At 35.6% G+C, this 24,127-nt stretch overlaps 1 protein-coding gene across 1 annotated transcript in view; it reads right to left on the bottom strand.

The window, feature by feature from the left end:
* The window catches only part of EXOC6 (exocyst complex component 6), a 46,150-nt gene extending 24,321 nt beyond the window's left edge, over positions 1-21,829 (bottom strand). The window contains exons 1-13 of the mRNA XM_010152862.1: positions 21,662-21,829; positions 20,330-20,377; positions 20,139-20,229; positions 19,118-19,163; positions 12,575-12,779; positions 11,184-11,339; positions 10,255-10,323; positions 7,095-7,178; positions 6,955-7,001; positions 6,457-6,577; positions 4,903-4,974; positions 3,829-3,926; positions 2,591-2,696 (exon numbers count right to left, since the gene is read on the bottom strand). Coding sequence (XP_010151164.1) covers positions 2,591-2,696; positions 3,829-3,926; positions 4,903-4,974; positions 6,457-6,577; positions 6,955-7,001; positions 7,095-7,178; positions 10,255-10,323; positions 11,184-11,339; positions 12,575-12,779; positions 19,118-19,163; positions 20,139-20,229; positions 20,330-20,377; positions 21,662-21,793 — 1,275 coding nt within the window. The 5' untranslated portion in view covers positions 21,794-21,829. The remainder of the gene's footprint in view (positions 1-2,590; positions 2,697-3,828; positions 3,927-4,902; positions 4,975-6,456; positions 6,578-6,954; positions 7,002-7,094; positions 7,179-10,254; positions 10,324-11,183; positions 11,340-12,574; positions 12,780-19,117; positions 19,164-20,138; positions 20,230-20,329; positions 20,378-21,661) is intronic.
* Positions 21,830-24,127: the final 2,298 nt, after the last annotated feature.

The following is a 24,127-nucleotide window of genomic DNA, read 5'->3' as shown; positions in this document are numbered from 1 at the left end:
AACTGGTATTATATCCCTGGAGAATTCCATTTCACTAAAGAAAAAGCATTAATCTACAGCAGCTCAACATTTGTCTATTAAAAAGCCAAGACAAAACAGATTACCTTGACATTCTCCTAATCATACCTCTTTATTTACAATTAGGAAGTGTGAAAATTATGTGGAGTAAGTGTCAAGCTTTTATGTCATTCAACAACGATAGCAAACATTTTTAACAATAAAATTTACTTCAAATAGGAGTTCATCTGATCTAAGGAATTAATTTTTACAGGTAAAACTAATGATATTAAATACAACTATTTCAGATCATTACGACAAACTGTCGACAGAGCTTGAGTCTCAACCTTCATATATTCAACAATTTAAGAGAAACAATTCTTTATCCTCTGCAGTGTCTGGCCAATACAGACTGTTTGGCCAGTCAGACTGCATTTCCTATGTTAAATACCTAGTAGTTTCTGATCATAATTCTGCCTAACATGCTGCAAGAAACTCATATAATAAACTTACCTGTAAAATGTGAGGGTGATTCATCCTAACCTACAGTTAAAAATGAGACACTCACATTCGTCTCTTTTTATACTAAATAGAAACAGACATTTTCAAAGATGAAATTCCCCTTAATCTGTAAAAGGCATCAGAGAGACATTGAATGGAATTAGCCCTCTGGGGTGTCTATTCCTCCCTATCAACTGCACAGGCTCCTTCAGCAACTAGCCTGAACTTACACTTATTTTTTAACTTTGAAATACAGATTACATTAACCCACCAAATAGGACCTCCCAGTGCCTTTTAGCTTGAGGCAACAAAAGAGAGGAACAGTGGATGAGATTATAAACAGTAACCAGTGATGTTGGAGCATTTATGAAGTTTTCCATCCACTCGGATTCCCTGCTATCTAATAACACATATGGCAACACTGCAGCCGTTCTTTCAACAAGGAGAATTCACGATTCTTTCTCTTCTGTCCCACTGCCTAGATGACAGAACTTTTAGGAACTCAATTATCTTTGAGACATCTGTTCGTTTTCCAAATTTGGTTGAAATCAAATAAACTGTTTCAAAAATTGCCAGGACACAAAAAAACTCACACTGCCTTATTTCTAATTATATCCTTCTGCTTTACATATAGGTTTCAAAGCTCTTTTCAGAGATATGTAAAAAATGTTAACCCTGATTTACAAATGAATTAACAAGGACAGAGAGATGTGAACTGACATATCAGCACCACGCAGCTGGTCAACGATAGAGTTGGGAACAGAATCCAACCTGATTCCCAGCTTTTTTCTCAAGCTCACCAGCCCAAAAACTAAGCATCAGTGAGATTCTGCCCATAAAATATCTATAAAAAGCACTGCTCACTATGAAGTAAAAATCCCACTCTGTGGGATTAAACCAAAATGGAAATTGTTGGGTACAGAGAATACATTTCCCTTCTGGTGAAATAAGAGCCAAAGCTTTGTATTAATCATACATATATGTAAATACACATGCCTACACAAGTAATGTCCGTACATACATGCTGATACATCGGACAGAGTGAAAGAGGTTAGCAGATAAAATTATTCAAAGTTAAAAATCTGTGCGATTTATTAGCAAAATATGTCATGCTAAATAGTACCCGGTATACTTCCAACACATTAAGGGATTTCCATTCTGTTTATCTTATTGTAGTGTTATAATGGCTAAGTAAATGAATTTGAGGGAAGAAAGCATCCAGCAAGCACTCTGGAGTCTCACCCAAAAATCAGCATAAACCCCACCGTTAGTTTTTCATTTACACTGTAATACCATATTAATGACATGCAGCTGTTACACTTGCCTGGTAAATCCCTGCTGAATTGCAGAATTAGAGTATCTTTTTACTTTTGCAGATATCTGTAGTGATGGATCATGTCTAAACCAGTTTCCCTCTACAACAGTTACTCCCACTGTCATATGGTCCTTAGATTTAGTTCCCCTCTACAGACTCCACCACAGGCCTGTTATTTCTTGATTGATATTACCAAAACCGTATTTGAAGTACAGAACATATTAATCACCTTTCTGTGAAAAGAGCTTGTAGTGAAAGAGGCTATAGAAGAATATCCTATTGTAATGTTACTACTGCAGAATTATTTACAGTCTCTTCATGTTTATTTTGCCCCACATTGTCAAACACAAATAATTAATTTTAAAAGTGAAATACAAAGGTTGCTGTCTCTAACAGAACTCCCTTTTACATGTACTTTTGCAATACTACAGCATATAAATATACCGTGAATTACTAAACGCAATGAGTTGCAACAGAATTTAACTAAAGACAGACAGTATTATAATTACATAAAGACTGTATCAATTAAAGTCTATTATTAATTTGTTTACAAAACAGTGGGTTTCATTATTCACTCAAATGTCAGAGCAAATGACTAAAGCTTTAATTTTCATCTTTATTTATGACTAGATAATTACACACAAAGAAGGTGATTTAGCCTCTTAATCTACCTAGCTTTTCAAATTTTAATTGCTTTTTAATTATAAAAATCATTACTGTCCCAAGTGTTCATAATTGGATTTCAGGAAACTTTATTAACATAAAACTTTTCTTTACCTTATCAAGTTCTGGATCTTGAAAAGGAAATTTGCTTATAACTATTCTGTATTCCTCTTCATTTGCTACAGGAATAGGGCTGTAGTTGTCCGCTTCAAAAATATCCCTGGTGAATTAGTTAAAGTGAAAAATTTAGGACATGTAACTAATTTACAGTATTTTGCAGTGTTAAAACATATAAATGAATATAAATTTTACTCCCACACTTAGGCGTGCAGCTTCAGAAAGTTATGAGCTGCAACCATCATATTTTCAGACATCCAAACTAATTTTAGATAAACTTGAAAGTACCTTGTATAAGCTAACTCTTTATACCGTGTCTAAAATAGCTGCAAGAGTTTTAATATGTATGACTCAAAGCATTATACAGCAAAGGAACTTCAGATCAACTAGTCTACTCCAGGGTACACCATAATGAGATACTTATTATGTTAGCCTACACTTTGCCTACACTAAAGTAGATATTCAGAGTCTCACTTAGGTACCAAAGCTACACACAATCAATAGAAATGATTCAGGGAACTTCAACTAGGCACATGGCCACACCATTAAATGCCCTCTGGACTTTTCTAGTAGTCAAATGACTATACTAGAAGGCTTGAGAGCTTGAGAACCTCAAGTGGTCAATGTAATTTTAAGGTTTTCTGTAATATAATGTAGTGTATTTTATGGTAAACAATTGGTGCACATGTAGACATCACACCCTATCTACAAACAGACTTTGGAGTACAGTCCCAGGCTGCTTATTCCTGTGTTTACAATTTACTCAACCAAGTGATTTCCAAGAATAAGTGGAAACCAATCTGCATTAAAAAAACATGAAGAGGAACTGGCAGTGCCAGTGGTCTGTCAGCGAGATACACCTATCAGCTACCTATAAACATTAAGACAACCTAAATTAGGAACGTAATGACCTTTTTCAATAGCCAAGGGTCATTAGGTTCCTTATGAAGAAAAACAGATGTCTCTCTCCTGCATGTTTCTTCAGTGATATCTCTTTGGAGACCTTTCTTCACTCCATTAACTACAGAAGCAGTACTCGACAGCTCTTCTTCTCAATATTAGTTACATGTGGTGAATGTCTTAGTCATATCCAACTAGAAGTTCATATACAATACTGAGTTAATTAATTCTTCCAGAATTACAACTCTAACAAAACAAACAAACAAACAAAAAATTTAACGCAGACAAAAACAATAGATGCAATACAGAAGTCACAATTATTTTGAAATACTAACCTGAACAGTCCAGACCACTTTTTAAGAAGTGTTTCATTGTATTGGTCTCTTATCTCAAATAAAAGATCAAATAGTCGGTTCACAGGAAAACCATAGCCCTAACGTATAAAAATGAAAAGGATGGGTAACTCATAGAATATTTTATGTTGGAAAAGACCTTTAAGATCATCAAGTACAACCTTTAACCTCACTCTGCTAATACCACCACTAAACCACGTCTGTAAGCACCTCGTCCACCTGTCTCAAATACCTCCATGGATGGTGACTCAACCATCTGCATGGGCAGCCCCCTCCAATGTCTAGCAACCCTTTTGGTGAAGAATTTTTTCCTGATATCCAATCTAAACCTTCCCTGGAGCAACTTGAGGCCATTTCCTCATTCCATCATTTCGCACTTGGTAGAAGTTACCAACAACCACCTCTTCGCAACCTCAAGAACTAATTCAAGAACTAATACATTCAATTCCTACCACATCACTTCAAGACTCTGAGATCAGACTTATTATTCCATCTTGTAATTTCTATAAAAGAAATCACAGTACTTTAAACATACCACTACAATTAGAAAATTATATATTAAATTCTTACCAAATACTTTATCCCTATCCTTTGGTTTTCAAGCAGAAATTTGTCTCATTTCTCTAATGTTTTAACTTGATATTTATGCATATAACTCATCTTTTTTGTCAGACTGTTAAACTCTACAGGAATACTTGCCAATGATATTCATTTGGTCTTTCAGTTAGAGAGTTAACGTAATGCTATTCTTGTTAAAGATCAGAAATAAAGCATTTATAAAAGATCAAAACATATACAAATTACAAAGCTAACATTAATTTTACACAGATATGAATAACTGGATGCTAGCTGGATAGCACAGAATGCATACCTTAATTTGATAACACTGAAAAGGAGGAGCCAAGGCAAGAAATACATATACCTCTAGGTATTATTGTGTAATTTTGATCTTGATTCATATATATGTGTCAGGAAAACCTAATGCATTGCACTTACTCACCTAAAGGAAAAATTTGCCTCTAGGAATTTCTGTTAAATTACTAATGTAATACGTACCTGCAAAGTATCAGCAAATACTACAATGAGATTCTTCAGTTCCAGAACAAGGTCGGGATCACTGCAATATGACTGAAAGTGAGAAATTCTGGTTTGCTTAAAAGGGTTTGAAACATGGGACATATATTTTCAAACCACATTCAACCACGACACTGTGGAAACCTCTCTGATGTTGATTTAGCAAAGCATTTTGATGTGTGCTTAGGTTCCACTGAAAAAAGGTAGTTTGCTGTTTCTGCACCTCAGTACAACATACTGATACTTATTGGATCTCCTAATTCAGTTTGCTTTTTCTGAGCTTTTATACTACTGATAGTTCAAATAAAATTTTAACAAATACTTCTATGTAGCTGGACTAAGTGAAGACAATTGAACCCAAGGTTTTTTTTACTAAGGCAGTGAGCCAGGTAAAAGGATAAGGCTAGAGAGTTTAACCTTCTGCACTAATGTTCTCTGAAAATACATGTTCTTTAGAGATTACATTACTTTTACCCCTTATATTACCATATTCTTACATAGATGTATAAATACATATGCAGCCACTTAACTTGCAAAGTATTTGGCTTAAAAAATTGCTGAATATATCTCAGTTTATCACAATCCTCTAAAATGAATTAAAAAGTATGAGAACATCCCATGTATAACTGATCAGTCAAGGGCCTGTAATAAAACTATAGCTGCAGATAGAACTTCTACCCCATCTTTTCATCGGTGTATATGAAATGTAAAATATACCTCGAATTACAGATCAATCATAATAAAAATAAAAATGACATTGCATAAAGGAACTGCTTCTAGCAACCTTTAAAAAGGTAAAGATAAAACTCTTCTATTTTTTACAATAGTAAAAGTTATACTAATAGTAAACTCTGAAGCAATTTACTGTCAGTTAGAGTAAACAACAGTATTCCAATGGTTTTCACAGAGGAATAAGAAATAGCGTGTGGCTGTTTCCATCACTGGACCTAACTTTAGGAGACACACACTGAATGTACTGAAATACTCAGTTGATACAGCATTACATACTAACTTGTGTGAAGATTTTTCTAATACTTTTACTTCAACATAAATATATTACTACTGTAGCACTGAAGAGATACCTCCAAGGGTTTTGCTGGTAGAGTTTATTTTGGAAACACAGCATTTAGAATGATAATTAGGAACTATTTCCTGGTGGTGCTTTCAGTGCTGAACTATTCAATCTGATCTAATGAAGAGGTCAGTTGAGACTAATGAGGAAGGATTGCAATAATAACAGCAGATTAACTCTGCATATTCTAAACTGCTGGACTAAGAGAAGGTTTGGAAGACCCAGTGAGTTGTAAATCAGTGGAGGATTATGCAAATAGCCCATGCTTGTGGATCACAGCCTGATACCATTGGGAAAAACAAAAGCTTGGCAGGCTCTCTCCCAAATCTGAGCAATTTTTAATCACAAGGAAAAGAAAACATGAGAAGTGTAATTTTTCACTTTGTTACTACCCCAGCCTTAAATATAAAGAGCTCTGAAGTAAAAGGATTTAAACTGCAATAATGATAGGACTTCTCACTTACTGAATGTGTTCTAAGAACAGCAATGATCTTGGAAAGGGCCATGTTCCAGAGTTCATCAGTATATGTTCTAGTTACCAATCCTTGGGTTACATGTAAAATATGGTCTTCTACTACAAAGAAACTAAAACAAAATAATGCTTAAATTATTGTTTTCTAATATCAGAACAAATTCTACCCTTTTGCACACAAGCACAGTCAAATCCTTCCCCACTCAAGCATTGATCCTTTGGTCAGTTTGGTGTTCTGCTTGGCCCAGCATGTAGATGTGTAAAGTTTGTTTCATGCCAGCTGGAGCCCAGGCTGCTGGAGTGTCATCGTGGGGCACCATACAGGTAGAATCTAGATGCGCTTCCCTGCTCAGATCCAGCAACAACCACCTGGATGATCTGCATGGAAACTGAATCTGGCACAAGAATGTTTTTGGACAATGGGAGAGCAGAGCGTGAATTAAGAATCAATATAGTAAAACTGAAATAAATATCTGTTTAGAAAACTTACCCTACAATTTGACTGAAGTATCTTCTATAGCCTTCTACTGTTTCATGCTTTCAGTGAAAAAGAAAACAAGTTTAGGAATAAAAATACCACTAAGTATTAGGTACAACCCGAGTCAATGCAAAACCAAAAGTATTGGTTACCATGCTTGACTGCGGCTGCAAAACTAATCTTGCTTGTTTCCTTCTTTGTTTCCTGTAGTAATTTTCAAATATTTCTCCATCGCCCTAAAACAAGACAAAACTAGTTAAAACAAGAACATTGTCTCATTATGAGAAAGACACTTCTAAGGGTAGAATTCTCCTAAAGTAAGCCACATATTTTGCATTTTTTCCACCATGTAGATGCCCAGCTGACGCCACCAAAGTTCTGTATATATGGAATACACAGAAATTATCTTTTTTTTAAGTAGCCTACAGAATGTACTGTAAATAAAAATTTTGCTCATGTGTCTACATTTTATCAAATAATGACACAACATATGCATTTTATGCAATAGCTATGTTTTTAAACTACCGCTTTCAGAGTATATTAATATTTATAGACAAGGCAGATTACCTATTAATCTAGAACTGAAACTGATTGTCTCAAAAAATGTTTCTCTAGGTTATTCAAGAAACTAACTGCATTGTAAAGTTGAATTACAAGAAATGTTCCTGTGAATATATGACACGTGCACACTGCCTGCATTAGCTTTGCTTGAGAAAAATAAAGACATGAGATTTATTTAACATTTTATTATTGTATTTGGAATTAGTAAGTATAATGACTGTGGATTTGGATTTTTTTCCTATCACAGTCCTCGAAGGCACAATACCCTCTGTGCCTAATGACTATATTGTGAGGAATCTAAGTGACATCCTACCCATCTCATTAAGATGACCATTCAGTAGAAACCATCTGTCCATTTGAAATCAGTGCTACATTGACTCATCTACCTACTGAACACAACATCATTTGTATGCAAGCAGAATAAAGTAGATTAGCATTTTTTAAGGTTTGGTTTTACCTCATGAGCCTATTATTAGGCCAGTGCTACTTAGAATTCCATTACTTGGGCTTCCAAAAAATAGTCAAATTACTACAGAAACTGCATATTACTAATTCATCATTACTTAACTCCTTTATAAGACATAACAAAGAAAGCTGAAATTTAGTATTTTAAGTTCATAATGAATGTTTAATCATATTTAGAAATACTGCTAACCTAAGAAAATCTAAAATTAAAAAAAAAGACACTTGGCTTAAAACCAAAAATCCACTTGAAACTGAGACGCAAATTTACTAGAACATTTTCTGTTGCAACAGTGTGCTGTAATTCATAGTAACACATAATGGTCAGATATACTAACCATTCACCTCCAGCCCAAATACTCAATACAGTTTTCAGGGGCACAAACCCATTATTCTATTCTACTTCCAGAGCCATTATTCTATCCTACTTCCAATGCCAATTCTCTACTCAGTCCTGACACAAGCTTCTCAAGTGGAAGAGAGTAGCTGTTCTTCTCAAATCCACACCAAAAATGGAGATGTAAAGTATCTCATAATTATTCATAGACTATGCTATCCTATGCAATCAAGATCAGCAATCCAGGCATAACGAGTATTTTAAACAGATGTTTTAAAGCAATCAGCAGAACACAGCAAGAACCCTCATGATTTACTCACTCAATAAGCACAGGAAAGGGAAGGTAAAATGTACCAAAGCAATGCATTTGTTTTGCCCAGCTTCCAAAAATTCAAAGTTTATATCAATAGAAATAATAAATCAGTTCACGTTGGGCTATACATTCTAGTAATATTGCTCATATATCAAGTATTGTTTCACACCATAGTTACATTTATTTTATACTGCTATATAGCATTTTGTTAAAAGGTAACATTACATGGCAAAAGGATCAAGGGTGTTTTCATCAGAATTTAAATATACAGCATCTCACATAATATATGGGATAAAAAAGCTCTTTATATATATTGCCCAGAAGTTTCTAGCCTAAAGAAAGGTTACTTATCAATATATACAGTCTATGTTTGGCACATATGTATCTTGCAATCACCAGGTTGCAATCACAAGCTCTGTAGTATTCAGAGGTACATAAAATCCTGTTTTCTTCTTCAATATGAAGAAGCAGAGTAGAACTGTTTGTCCTACATAAAAATAAAATATTTTCTAGAGCTTTGTAGCAGATAAAGAATTCACTAAGAATGTAACAACTGCTGTGATATAAATCCTTGATATAAAAATGTAATGTATGATTACATCTATGATTCTTTTATTATACTAAAGGAAGAATAAGCGGATATTGTCTACTGGTGTATTTAATTTTACACATTCTTTTTTATATGTTATTTCACACTTATTTCCTCTATAAAAAAAGAAATGCTCCACTCTTTTTTTAATAGTTCTGGCAGTCTCACTTTTATTCCTTCCTGTTCTCTTCATTGAGATGAATATTTACTGATGTAAATACTGATGCTTTTGTTTGGACTCCTTCTTTTAAAAAAAGATGTAACAGTGAATAACACTTTAAACATTATTTCAAGATAAAAGATTTCAATTTACACAGCTACAAGGATTCCACAGAAAGAAGATAACCCAGCATGAATGCTTGAAGCCAAGTCCAGCTGAGATTGTAGGATTACCAATACTTAGAATTACTTCTTCTATATGCCCCTGATATTTATTCTATAGGTAATCAGACTTCAGAAATAACAGAGAAGTAGGAAAAGTGAGAAAATAAAAAATATTTTCTCACCATGTTTCCCAAAAAAAGTTTTCACCCTTGTTAGCTTGTATATTGTATTCATTTTACAGCACCTAAAACAGGCTATTGTGTCTCTGCCAGTGAACCCAGTAATCTGCCTGAGCAGAGTCTGTCACAATCTCCAGTTTCTGCTTGCTACTTTGCTCTGCTTTTCTGATTTTCACAAGATTCTGACTCAACATTCCCTTGTTTTATAATATTTATCATATCCCCCCAGACATTTGGGTAACATGGAACACTTGGGGGAACTGCAAAAGTTTCGATACAACTACTGAGACAGACATGCATATTTTACATATATTCTTAAGAACATGCATGTAATTAATGTCTTGTGTGTCCTTTATTATGCACATAAAATAAAACATACAGTTGTACCCTGAGTATTCATACCCTACCCATCTCATCTGGTTCATCAAGAACTGATACTACTAGAAGCAATATGTTTGCTTGGGAACTACTAGAGTATTAAAAATAAGACAATAAACATTCCGCTTCAAAAACTAAAGTATCTTTTTGAAGTCACCTTAATACATACCAAAACTGAGTAGATGTGCAAACACCTATAGACTGGAGAAAAGTCTACAAGATCTTGAGCAGTTAAAACCTGAAGAAGGAAAGGGAAATGAAAAGTATATAAAGCATAAAAACCATATAATCTGCAACATTACCAGCAGAACTTGTCCACTTAATAAATACTTCATAAGACATCTTAGTGGTAAGGAATTATTCCTTCCTTTTAAATTCTGGTTTAGTGCCCTTAATTTTACAACTGCTCAACTTGGTTTCTTAAAAATTTTGCAGATTTAGGGGAATATTAGTAATTTGGTAGAGTTTGAAGCTACTAGACATGAATCTAAAGTTCAGATGAATATAGAAATACATGGGGGTTGAATACAAAAGCATGACTAAATTTGGACCAGAAAAAGCCAACTCTGTTGACAGGTTTTATGGCTTCTAAACTACTGTTTTCTTAGAAAATGGTAAGGGGAGTTTGCTTTAGTGACTTGAAGAGTAACTGCATCAGTCTTTTTGCCAGTAATTTCAGGACCCAGAAATGGATGGGTTCTATCACAAAAGAGTAAACTAATTGTTCGACTCTCCCCTCCCTTTGTATTACAGTACTAGATTTTATTTGTATTATAAGACCACACAACTTTCACTGTGATTTCAGAGCACCAGATTTAAAGGTCTAAATACTTGTTGTTTTATTCGATTTATGAATACAGAGTATTCAGCAGCTGAAAGAGTTTGAATGGCCCCAGACATGATGCTAAAGCTAGCATTGATACAACTAATATTCTGGCATTATTTACTCCCCCTAATATACTGATGTGGACTGGTGTCCCTTGAAAGTATTCCGTAGTCCTTCCTCACACTGACCATCTACAGACAGCGTACTCCAAGTTTTGTTCAATAAACCTACAAAAATCACTTTAAATAAGATGTACTGACTAGTATAGTTACCTCTTCTTCATGCTCATCATCTTCTTCAAATGTTCGCTTCAATGTGATTTCATTCTTGGATTCCAACATTCTGTTTCTACCTAAATGCATATTCCGACCATAGTTTGCATTATTCTGCTTCTGAAGAGTGGTACTAAAGGTTTTCTGCTGCTGTGCCTGTTTTAAAAGTAGTACCAATGAAGTGGGATGTAATACCAATTTCATCACTGATCAGCATATGCTAGGATATAAATAGCAGGTGGTGCTATTGAACACACATCAGTATAACTGCAGGATGCGTGTTCTCAGCCTATACCAACGATTCTGTCCTAAAGTGATTCGGGATGACAAATTAGTTCAGTAGCTAATTTCTGCATAATTTTTCCCTAATCCCCAGAATTCAATTTTAAAGGTGGATAAAATTAAGAGTAATTGGTAATCTTCCTGATCACGAATTGCAAACAGACAATCAATATTTAAATGAAATACAGTTATCACAGAGTTTCCAGCTATTTGTTTGCTGTCTTCTGTTAAGCCTTAGTGAGCAGCAGTCAGCTACAGAAGCCAAATGCACTATATTGTCCTTATTACTGAAAGAAATGCAACAAGGTAGTACAGTATCATCTTTCATTATTGTAAATAAAAGAATCACATGCTGCATTTTACAGGAATCTTAGATGACAAATGGCAACCCAACTTGAACTCTGCACAACAGTAAGTCAAATGAAAACTTTACTTGCTCTCCAAATAAATTTTAGAAGCATTAACTGCTTTAAAGCTTGCCCAGTACCAGCAGCAGATTATTTTGTGATGGAACAGGCAAGAGTTCCAGCTGCCTCAATCTCACCCCAGCTCTCACCTCAGTCCTCTGCCCTCTCTCCTCTATTCTGTGCCCACTTTGGAGGGTAATATGCCAATGCCATGCCCTGCATCAGCAGTACTTTAGAAAGAACTAGGCAGTTATTTCAATGTTTCTTTTAGTCTCATTTATCCTTGCTGGCTGGTCAGGTGGGCTGCTCTTTGTTTTGGTGTAGTAGCTGATGAGTTACAGACTCTGGGAGTTGACTACCTTAAGTATTTCACAATTTTTTGCATTTTTTTCCGTTCCCAGGGAGGAAACTTCTTTTTCTCTAGGACACAGGCACAAATTTGGAAAGAAAGTTTGATGCTACTGAGGTGTCATGCTGCTGCTTCCTGTGTTAGCCAGGGACCTCTAGAACTGACAACTTCATATCCAGGACATAAAATTACCCAAGCTGATAGCAAGCATTTCACAGATCTCTATCCTTACTCAAAGGCCTATGTGATGTCTATAAACCTTAAACAAATTTTTCGGGCCAACCTCAGACTATCATACTATCTACACATTCAGTATATAACAGGCCTGAAGTCATCCTGTTAGGTCAGCTTACCTGCTTCATGGCAGTTTCCCCAATTCTGTCAGAATGCTTTCGAATACTCTCTAAGAAATCCTTGAGGTCTGACATGGATATTTCTTTTATTTCTTCACGCAGTTTTGGAAGATTTTCTATCATTATCTGGCAAAAACGGTATTGGCTAACTCTAGGTAGATACAGATTTTCTAGCTGTTCCATTGTTTTTAAAGCAGAATAATATCTACAAAGAGATTAAAATCAAATTATGTAGTTTTTTATTGGATTTTACTAAAATACTTCGTTTATCAAGTATTATAGGATATCAATATCATACACACAATTAATATCTATCTAATATTAATTCTGTTCTTAGAAAAATTAACAAACAACAGGTCATCCATACAATGCTTCACTTTGGAAACAAAACAGTGAACTTTCAGAGTGACTCAGCCAAGTCAGAATTTTAGGTAGGTTCCTATGGTATTAGCTGTTCTGATCAGTACATTCCTAACATCACATGAAGCATCTTGCAGACTGGAGGAGTTAAAGTCATAACAATTCTCTTCCCTTCTAGATTGAATTTATTAGGGGTTTTTATGAGGGTTTTTTTTTTCTGCAACACAAATAGCCAATCACCCAACATCACAGTATATGCACCAAACAATGAAAAAAATCTTGGAAAACTCTGCCTGCATGTGTCTACATTCTTTAGGTATATGTGAACATACACACACACACCCTCTTCCCACCATCCTTAGTTGGAAAAGACATGCAAACACTTGTCTCAAGCAATGTTTTTTCTAGCAGTATAACATACTTCGCTGTGAACCATTAATCTATTTACTCTTCCGAGAAAATAACGTATATCCCACCGAGAAAACAACTGCTTTGAACAAGCATCAAGGTCAGAGGGTTTTAAAAAAAAAAAAACCAAACCAAACACAACAAAGATTCCATAATGTTCTCTATTCTTCCATGTTCTGTTAGCCTATTCGTAGCAGAAATATCAAAGATATGCCCTGAGAGGGGGAAAAAACCAAAACACCAAGAAATACTTCCTCTCATGTCCATACACAATGCCGATGTTGTACAGTACATTCATAATGATGTTGTGAAATTTTATATAAGGGACAATGAGTTTAAAGAAATACTCAAGTTAAAACTAAGCATAAAATGTGATTTAACTGCAAAATAAAATTAAAAAATAAAAAAAGACTCAAACAATTTTGACAACAGAAAGCTACCAAATACTGACATATCAACTCTACTACTACAGTTATTTACCTGATTTCACTCTCAGTTCTATCATAGATCACAGGGGTTGTGGAAACAAGACTTACTTGCTAAAACCATTTATCAATTTCAGGCCTATAGCATAGGTAAAATTTTGTGGCTTTCAGCTGATTTAGGGAAACATCTAAAGAAGGAAATTTTAATTGAGGGAAATCAGTTTTCCATGCTTCCTCTTACAATCAGTAGAGTTATGAACACCACGAGGAGGTGATTCAGAGCTGAGTCAGGCTTCTATTTGCCTGTTCCTGAAGTCAATACTCTTCTCTCTTTTATTTTCAAATGTCACACAGGCTCCTAAGGCAGAATGCTTGTGAAAAATCTTACTTCATTGAAAAGATGAAGCAAAATAGAAGTAGGCCAATTCTGGGATAGGCAACTAAACTAAGAAAGCAATAAACAGAAACACCACGATCAACAAATCTGTGATTTCAACAACATTTTAAAGACAGGTGCAGCAAACAGATTAAACATGAATAGGACAGCAATTAGTTGTACATGTGACAATAATTCTCCTTTACACAGAATTCTTATCAGCCACTCAGCCCAGGAGACTTCTACAAAAATATATTTATTCTGACCTATTATAACAGAATAAGGTGAACCAATGCGTGCTAGCTTGGTCTTGAACAGGGTAAGTGGAAAAAACAAGATAGACTGAGTTAAGTGGCTGTTAGTTCGAATCCTTTCTTTCTACAAACACAAAGTAATATCCATAGCCCATTTTTAGCTTTTTGCATCATCACCTTAGTTCCTTTGTCTTCCTGAAAGTCCTACAGAGTCAGCATTGGAAAATTACCAAATAGTTTTGAAAGAGAAAAGCTGAATATAAGCAAAGTCCCTTCAAATGTTCAAGACAACCTGGAAAAGTGTCATTTCCAGTTCTTTTGCTTCTGGATAATACTTTGTAGATATTTTAAGTAAACACTTTCAAACTGAAATACAGTTCAAGCTGCTGGCTCCCCTCGGTAGACAAACAGTAATAAATTATTAATACTTCAGTCATAACTTCTTGTTTCATTCTGAAATAAACACATTGTTTTGAATTTTCTCAATTGCATTTCTAAGCTAACAGTTCAGCATAGCTGGAGGATGGGAAAAATCTTCTCCTTTATTCCAGAAAAGAACTGCTTTCAGGAGCCTGCAAATAAAGAGGCTTCAAGTGTAAATTAGGAGCTTTTGTTTATTATATACTTGGTTTATATAAAATATACATAAGGCAATGGGAATGTTGCAGATAAGGAGTCTGGGGGGGTTTAAGTGTGTGGGTTTTGGGTTTTTTTAAATAGAAAATGACCAAGAGTGCCACATGGTGAGACTTCTGGGGAATAAAACCATAATAGCATCAAAATCATATAAAAGGATTTTATTTAAATTATACAGATCAGCTTATCAGAACACTGTTAGTTCATCTGGAAGGTTTTTGACTGCTGTCTCTAAGATCAAAATTAACATAATCCATTTTAAATCCATTCTGGAGTCCCTTACTAATTATATATATGGAGCTCAGGACCTGGTCCTTTTAACATCTGTTCTGATAAAGCACTGAAGTCTTATTAATTTGAAGGTCACCTGCAGGTAAAGGTTTAAACTACAAAGTTTTGCATATCATTTCATGGAATGATGTATTTGTATAATTTGCTTTAAAAACATTCCATAGATTTAACTTAATGCTGAAGATTTTGCCAGCAATATTATTTGTTCCCATCAAATATTATCAATCGTATAAGGTAATGATTGCCCATTTGACTATATATGAGTTAAAGAACTAGCTTCAATGTTATTTTCTCATATAAATATTGCAGTTCTGTCTATACTTCTGAGCTAATCTTGTAAGAATATGTTGCCAAAAGCAAAATTTATAATGTAAGCTTTGAAACTAGTTTGAAACACTAATAGAAGTCATATGATAAGACTGTCCAGAACCGATCCATCTTGTCATCAGAACCAGAAAATTATAAGATGGATTTACTAACATCTCCAACCTATAAAAATGGAAACCTCTAAAACCAGCATGAAGCAGGGCTGAAAAAAAAAAAAGAGGGGGGGGAAAAAAAAAGGAAAAAACCACCCCAACAACCAAAAAAAAATCCCCAACAAAATACTCCAGAAGACTAATATTAGTGTTTTGCATCACCTTATTCTAAAATTGAGCTGGAGTTTTACAAAATGTCCAAGTCCCAGGCACAGGTGAGTCAGAGCTTTATTAGAATGTGAAACATCAACACACAAAAAAATCCAAAAGAAAAAGAAAGTGACCATTACTTTAGTGTACACAAAGCATTAAGCTATGTTTTAAATGATACAGACATGGGTAAAACCAAATTATATAAAGTATGAAGTTTTTCTATTTGCATCCTTTATGTCTTCAGGTTTATTTGAATACTTGGAAGGTTTATGGAGAGAAAGGCTGCATGACTGTCTCAGTGAGACTTAGTAACCTAAATAACTAATAAACTCTGTCTTACCCACCATTTGGAAGAAAGCTTATAGTAAGGTCAGAAAACAAATTCAAGTCTTCCAGTGCAAAAAGCTCACTCTGAAAGACCATACTCTTTGTTTAGTCCTTCTCACAGCAGATTCAAGAAGATTTAGCAACAACCTTACCAGATTTATTTATTTATTTGTTTTCATTGTATGGGTGGTTTGGGTTTTGGTTTGTTTGGGGTTTTTTTGGTAATACTCATTGTGGAAGAACATTTGCAAAAACAGCAGTTCTAACAATTCCCAATTAGATCACAATCTCTTGAAGCAGCTGGGAACTTTCTCCAGGGATGCACATCAAAACCCAAATACATAGGCCATGGTAACAGTGCTGTATAAAATGTGTGATGACCGTATGTCCAACTTAAAATTAAAGATCTAGGTAGTTCAACCTAAATGCATAGCCCCAACTAGATGTTTTGGAGAGCAGTGGAAAACCCACACCTCTTCCTTGTGCTTCCTCAGCTAAGACTTTAAACCCTCCATAACTCTTTCCAGCCAGCTGTGCCGGTTTTGAGCAGATTCCACAGTTACTTCCTCTCACAACTATAGTTCTTGTCAACCTGTGTTATGCATGGCTCAGGAGACAGATAAATAGGATACAGAACCTTTCACCTCTAGGTCATCAGTTCAAATGGAGCCCATGTTCACAGGGCCCAAAAGCTGCTATCAACAGATGGCTTTTTGGACTCCTCAGTAACCCCCCATTCCATCTGCATAAACCAGTATGTATTCCAGACATAAAATCCTGCATTATCCTCAAAGGTGTCTGCTATGGAAAAAAGAAAATGGAATTCCAACCTTTACCCTTAAACAACTATCCCCCAAAAATATAGAATATCCACACGTTCTTCTTCTCTTCCTTTAAACATTAGAAATTCATAGCACAAGATGCACTACGACAATGGAACACATATTCTAAAAGACTGCAAGCAGAGAAAGTCAAGGAAAAGAGGTCTTTTTTTTTTTTTCTTTGAAGCCCAATGGTAGTTCTGTTGCATTAACAAACCTCAGTGAAGGTCTATGAGAAAAATTATCTTCACCTAAAATAAACATCCTTCATTGTTCTGTTAAGACAGGGATTGTGAATGCTCCTCTCTCTGACTCTTCCAGGAAAGTTTCACAGCAAAACTTAGGAAGGTCAGTTTTGAAATTCCTTATACCTGCACACATCAGCCATCAGTTCTTTGCACTGATGCTATGAATATCCTTGCTATTGCTCAATTACTTAGTGATAAAGGCCAGGATACACTCAGCCTTTGGATTTGTTGCCTGCTAAGCCACATGGAAATTACATTTGAATTACCTGCAAGTTCCACGGGATAGCCACCTCTAGGCTGTATTATGGGGAATTGCAAGTCACAGGCGAAGTAGCAACCATAGCATAGCTAATGAAAGAGATACCTGAGCTGGAGCAATAGCCTGCAGCAGATTCTAAACCTTCTGCACTCCATGTGATTTCAAGGTATGGTACATCAAAGCTATGCCATATCCCCTCTCCCTTAGATCTTTTTATGGTATGACAATGACATGTCCAAACCCCGCAATTCAATGTATCATCCTTTGACTTTTAAGACTTCCTGCCTGACAACTCCTTACACAGGAGAATTATCAGATCTAAATCCCATAAATAATAGAAATTTAGTTCTAGATTTAAAGAGTACTGATGATTTCTCAGAAAGCACATCCAACCATCAGCGGACTCTACAAAACTACTAGCAAACATGGAGTCAAAATGCTAAATGCCGTCTGCAATTTTATCTCACCTAAGTGACCCTCCATAATGACATTAGGAACAACTTCCCTTGCAGTTCTAAAACTGCGATGCTGCTCGTCTCGCCTGACAGAACAAGGGAATTGCAGAATACCTTTGATCCCCGTGTTTGTATTTTTACAACATGGTAAACGTAGCACACTCTACAGAGCACCTCACAGAAGGAAGTGGTGTGATTTAGACAGCACACCCTGCACTCTGTCGTCTGACCGAGTAGCAAGGGCACTGGACTGTTTACATCTGTCTGCTGAGCTGCTCCAAGAGCACCGTACCACGCTGCCAGCTACTCTAAGCAGATGTCAAACCAGTGTCCCATTCAGAGGAAATAGTGGGATGGGATGACAGCTACAGCAGCAGTGAGTGGGTCTCTGAGAAGACAGAAGTGAAGACACAACAGAGGAAGGACCAATTGCTCACATACCAGTTAGAAACCATTATTTTAGAAATTTACTTTTAATTACGGTTTTAATTAATTTTTTTAACAAGTCATTTTGTCACGGGGAGGGAAGAACGAGAGACAGGAGGGGAACAAACCACAACACATCTTCTGCACTTCATTCTCACAGTCTCATGTACACAAAAAATCAGCACAGAGACACTAGGTAAGTCTAAAGAAAGGTATATGAAGTGAAACATCCTTTTTTCTTGGATTATGAATTTGATTTAAGTATATCATGATTCAAAGTACATTAATACTGACTAATGTAAGATCTTTACTCCCTAAGAATATTATTCTTGCTTCTTAAACTGTTTTAAATATTAAAAAAATAATACACAATTTCACTGCATGTTATGCTTATTTAAGTAAACATTCTTTTTAATGGCTCTCGCTAAGATCCAAATTGTCTTTGTATTTAATATAATACTTGTCAGTCAGTGACATCCTTGAAACACAGACAAAGGTATTATGAAAAGACGATTACATGTATCAAGCTGCGGGACTTAGAATAGCAAACTAATGTACACAAGTAAGTGTTCTATCAGTTTACTTACAAAAGTTGTATTTTACTCATAGAGGTAAATTCACTCACCTTTTTACCTTCATCTGCTCTTTTAGTTTGCTGTACATTTCCAGCACTGCATAAAAACAAGCAGATTAGCCCATGGATCTTATTGTGGCATTAGTTAATAAAAGAGGAAAATATGTATGGTAAAGGGCAAAATAAACCATAGAAAAGAATATGCTACATTTATCTTATTTAATTCCTACCAAAACATGAATGTGATAAATCTATCCAAAAAACCCCAACCCTAGAATGCAGCTAAGAAAGAAAAAAGAAATTAACTTTTAATTAGTTTTTCATTTGAAAACTGTTAAGATTAAACAAAAAAGTAGACACTATATATAATCAAGCCTATTAATCAACTTACTGTATACTATACTTTTACTATATATAATCAAGCCTATTAATCAACTTACTGTATACTATATTTTATCTGCATTACCAGGCTATGTATGACCTGTCTCCATTAAATGGCAACAGTACCACCTACTGTACTCATAACAAGTCAACAACAAGACTTTACAAAGAAATATTCTCAAATGTGTCTTATGCCAGTATCACAAACAGGATAAAACCCTTACAGGGCTGTGTGCAATCCTATAACAGTACCTTTCTGAAACATCTTTTAGAGCCTTTTGGTTTATTTAAAAAAAAAAAAAGCCTGTAATGACACAGAGCTAAAAGTACAACGCTGAAATAGAACCATTAGCATTTTCCCTAGAATTCAAACAGTAAAAACCACCCTCAAGCAACAAATTCATTGTTTATAATATTAAAAATATTACTTCTTTCAAGGCTGCATGTGGCTACATTATTTGCATCATTTATATCTGTCTCACTTTCTTCTCACAAAGAAGCATAATTGCTCTGCATCAAATATTGTAAAAGACATGGAAACTACACGAGGGCATCTTTTTAAAACCCATTAATTTTTTTGTTCAAGTGGCTGTTACAGGATCACAATTTAAAAAACAAATTTCTTTTCCATTTTGGCTATTGTGACTTACTTTATTCAATTTGTGATCATATGTAGGTATGGGTCACTCACCTGGAAGACACAATTGTAGTTTTTCCACAACTGTTGCAATATTCCGTTGCTGCACTCTACATCGGATGATTTCCTCTGTTTGGGCTATCACCTTAGAGATTTAAAAAAGAAAATCACAATTAAATTATGCAAACCAATTTAATTTGCTACAAATATTCATAATGCCCATATAGGAAGCACCATTTTCTCACCTCTTTCCCAGCATCCTGAAGCCTTCGGTTGGTATCAGTAACTTGGACCTTAAAAATAATTTCACCTTTGTTAGACAAATATGCATATATTGCCCTGATGTGACTGCTCACCCTTGTAATCAGATCATGCTTCATGAGAAACTTAGAACAAAGAAATGCAAATTCAAATTAACTCTACAGCTTGAACTTGAACTTTTGATCGCAAAGGGCTTTTGTTAACTTCAATTACTTATGACAGTTCTTTCTAACAGATTCTGTGGCAAACTTCTCAAATTTACTTGGGATTTTTGAACTTTCCTTGTTTCTGTAGGTCTGTCAAACAATTCAAATCATTGACCCAATTGACCACTGGTCCCTTTTTGATAACCTCAATGAGCTCTATGGGCCATTCATTGTCTGTAAGAAATGGTGATTGCATTTTATGGTAATTAAACATTCATACTTTGCTGAATGCAAACACTGGGTGGTTGATTAACATCAAACGTGGAAATCTCCAAACCACAGCAACATTTTAATGCTGCAGGTGCAGGCAAAGCTCGACCTCAGATTTTCCCACATAGTAAGTGACTCATTAGGTCATCATAATAAGGAAGCACATTCTAGTTTATTAAAAATCTCATTAATTTCTGAACAAAGATGCTCAATGACCTCATTGATGCTGTATTTGGTCTCTTGTTATCTGAATATCCTTTATATAATGCTCTTCTAATCATAACCTCTGATGAACTATGCTCATTCTGTCTGGTGTGCATATTTTGCTCTCAAAAGTGTAAAGAGAGCTAAAAGGGATGGATCTCATAATTCACTATTCTGCGTTCTGATTTCGAAGTAAATCTTTGTTTTCATTTCTAATGAAAACTACTAACTCTACCTATTCTCCTACTCGTTACAGAGTAAAGAAAATTTATTTTTCATGCATAATTGCAATACTCTTATTTTTCTAAACTATTTTAATTTTTTCTGAGGTCTGACGTATAAAGGCATGATTAGAAAAAGACCTATGTAAGAAATACTGATTTTACCATTTCTTGCTCTTTACCTTCTGAAAAAGCCTTTAAAGAGGGCAAAATAATTTGGTATCATTTTCTGAAAACATACTTTAAAAAAAGTAAGAATTAGACCTAAAAAAATATTTAACTTTGTAAATGTAAATTACTGGATCAGGCAACACAGCTCTAATCACAAATTCTAAATAATGCACTTTTAAAAAACTGTTGCAAACATCAGAGTGTATGTGATCACTAAACTCTTATTCTTCAATAAAAGAGTCAAGTTCCTTCTTTTAAACTGAAAGACAATGATATATGAAACTCTGAAAAACTAGTTCCTTACCTTCAATTTTTCTGCATCAGCCCTAACTTTAAGAAGTTCTGTAATAGCATCCACAAAGCCCTGATGGTGAAAATTGCACATCTTTTCTATCTCCCTGTCATGGTTACGTATGCAGGCATCTAGCTTTTCCATAAACCTCTGATGTGCATTTGGTTGGTCATCATATACAGACCTGTTAAATACAAATAAGAAAATCAAAGTTTACTTTTTCCCCCAGGTAAAAATAGTATGCAAGTATCTTTATTGAAATCTCTCTCTTAAAAGGAAAATAACAGCATGCAAACTTGATGTCATGGTGCCATCATTTGTGATCCACTCCACCAAAATCAGTATTAAAAGAAAGAGATGGCACAAAACGGAGAACTGAACCCAGCCCTTATGGCATTAATCCAGGTGCTTAACCAGTTACATCATGGTTGACCTGAGCCTCACTGGTCTGTTATTTATGCCCTAATGCTCAAATATGGGTACAAAAGAATCAGTTTCTCCGACCACCTCAAATAGCATGGATCGCTTTTCCATCAAATTCCACTCTTCGCTAAATATAAAGCAGTGCAAACATACAAATTTGCTTTTCTGGTATTCCTATCATCAGAGTTATTCAACTAAATCAGGGTTGGATGCTTCCAGCCAGAACAACCAGAGCAGTGTGTGGCAGCAATCCTCATTGCTCCCTGCCTCCTCCTGCCCATGCTCAACAGGACATGCGCATGCCTGCCGCTGCTACCTCAATGGGATCTGACTTTCAGGAATGGCTTAAAAACAGGTCTTTTGGTTTATTTTACTAATTGTGTGTATAGTACACTTATAAATCTCAAGCAGGAAACACAACTCCTGGAGAAATGACCAGCATAGCTTGTTGAGTTGCATCAGAAATAGAAAGCTGCATGGAAAAACGCTCAAGGCTGAGTAAGCAAAGGAGACGGGACCATTTAAAGCTTTAGACTTCAGCACAGCAAGCAAGAAAAGAGGTATTAGAGAACTGTACTGGAAATCAAAGCTATGAACTCTTCCAAGAAAGGTAAGGCACAGGAAGTTCCAAAATTTGACTAGTAACTTGAGAGAGCAACAAGAGCAAAGAGGTAATTTTTGAAGCAGCTTTTTAGACTGAGAGCAGCAATACAAGGATGATACAGTCATACACATAGAAACATGTTTGTCCTGCAAACTACATACATTCCAAAAAATCAGGAGATCAGAAAACTTAAAATTTCTTATTCAGCCTCTAATTTCCTTTCAAAATTACTAAGTTTTCTCCAGAAATTCATAAGGAGAAGCTGCTTTAAAAATTAAAAAAAAAGAAAATTAAAAAAATATCTTAAGATGGGGAAAAAAAAGGCTGAAGTTTCAATGGTCTTAATGTTACTTGTAGAAGCACAGTCTTAACCTCAAGATGCAAGCAACAGAGTCAGAACCTCTAAAACTCTTGAGCAGAGAGAAAGTACTTCTCTCCCAATCTTCTCAGAGAAGTATGACTTCCCATATTCTTCAAGATCCTCTTTTCTAACCAAACAGCTGGGCTCTGCCAAGACCTGGGGTCATCATGGCCTGTTCAGCAAACCTATAGTTGAGTGTCTACCAAGAACCTGACCTTTCAAGGAAGGAAAGGGTATAGAAGAGATTGAAAATACTCTAGTAACTAGATTCTTCACCCTTTTTTAATGTCCTTTTGACCTTGGACAATATACTCAAAGAAGCACTGAAGCTGGAGAAATGAGAAAAGTAATAAGCTGTCCTACATGCCAAAGGAGGAAAGCCAATTCCTGATAGTCTGCTTGCTAGAGATGTTTTCTCAGAAAAAAATCTATTCAAGAAAATATTCCTAGAATGTCCCCTTTTGCTTATGACAGGAAAATAAGCTATGGTACTGAGAGGCAGGCTCCTTCCTCCAACATGCACCAGAGGAAAAATACAAGATTGCTGAACCACAAAATGGTTCACAAAGGGAAAAATACCCCTCACCCTTTCCACCACCATAGTTTGAAATGACAGCTGGAAAGAGCAAATGTGTGACAGTCATTCCCTCCTCCTGAGGTTCCTGTCAGAATGCCTGAAAGGGACCCCTCAAGGCTGCCCAGTACGACTGAGGTATAAAGGGCTGTGGTAGAAGATCACGAGTGACCAGCACCTGCCAGCACTTAGAACCTGGTGCTGGCTGGAGGGAGAAACAGCAATCTGGCCTGGGAGGAAAGAAAGGTGTAAGACAGTCAGCACTGAGTGAGCTCTCACCAGACAATCTAATGTTCTGCATCTGAAGACATCGGGGAAGCATGTAGATCATATCACTGTTACTTTAAAGAAATAAGGCAAGGATGAGAAAAAAGTTCAACAACTGATTTTGTGGTGCTCCAAAATACACCGTATAAGCTGGTTGTGAGTGCTGCTCTGTCTCTGTAAGAAAAGGGTCAGAGATGTTGGAACCTACAGGGTGGACATAGAGGGACATCCACCTGTCTCCAGAGTACC

This window comes from Eurypyga helias, unplaced genomic scaffold (genome assembly GCF_000690775.1).
Source record: "Eurypyga helias isolate BGI_N326 unplaced genomic scaffold, ASM69077v1 scaffold37135, whole genome shotgun sequence".
Taxonomy (NCBI): Eukaryota; Metazoa; Chordata; class Aves; order Eurypygiformes; family Eurypygidae; genus Eurypyga; species Eurypyga helias.
Note: the sequence above shows the minus strand (reverse complement) of the source record. Positions and strands in the feature narration are given on the sequence as shown.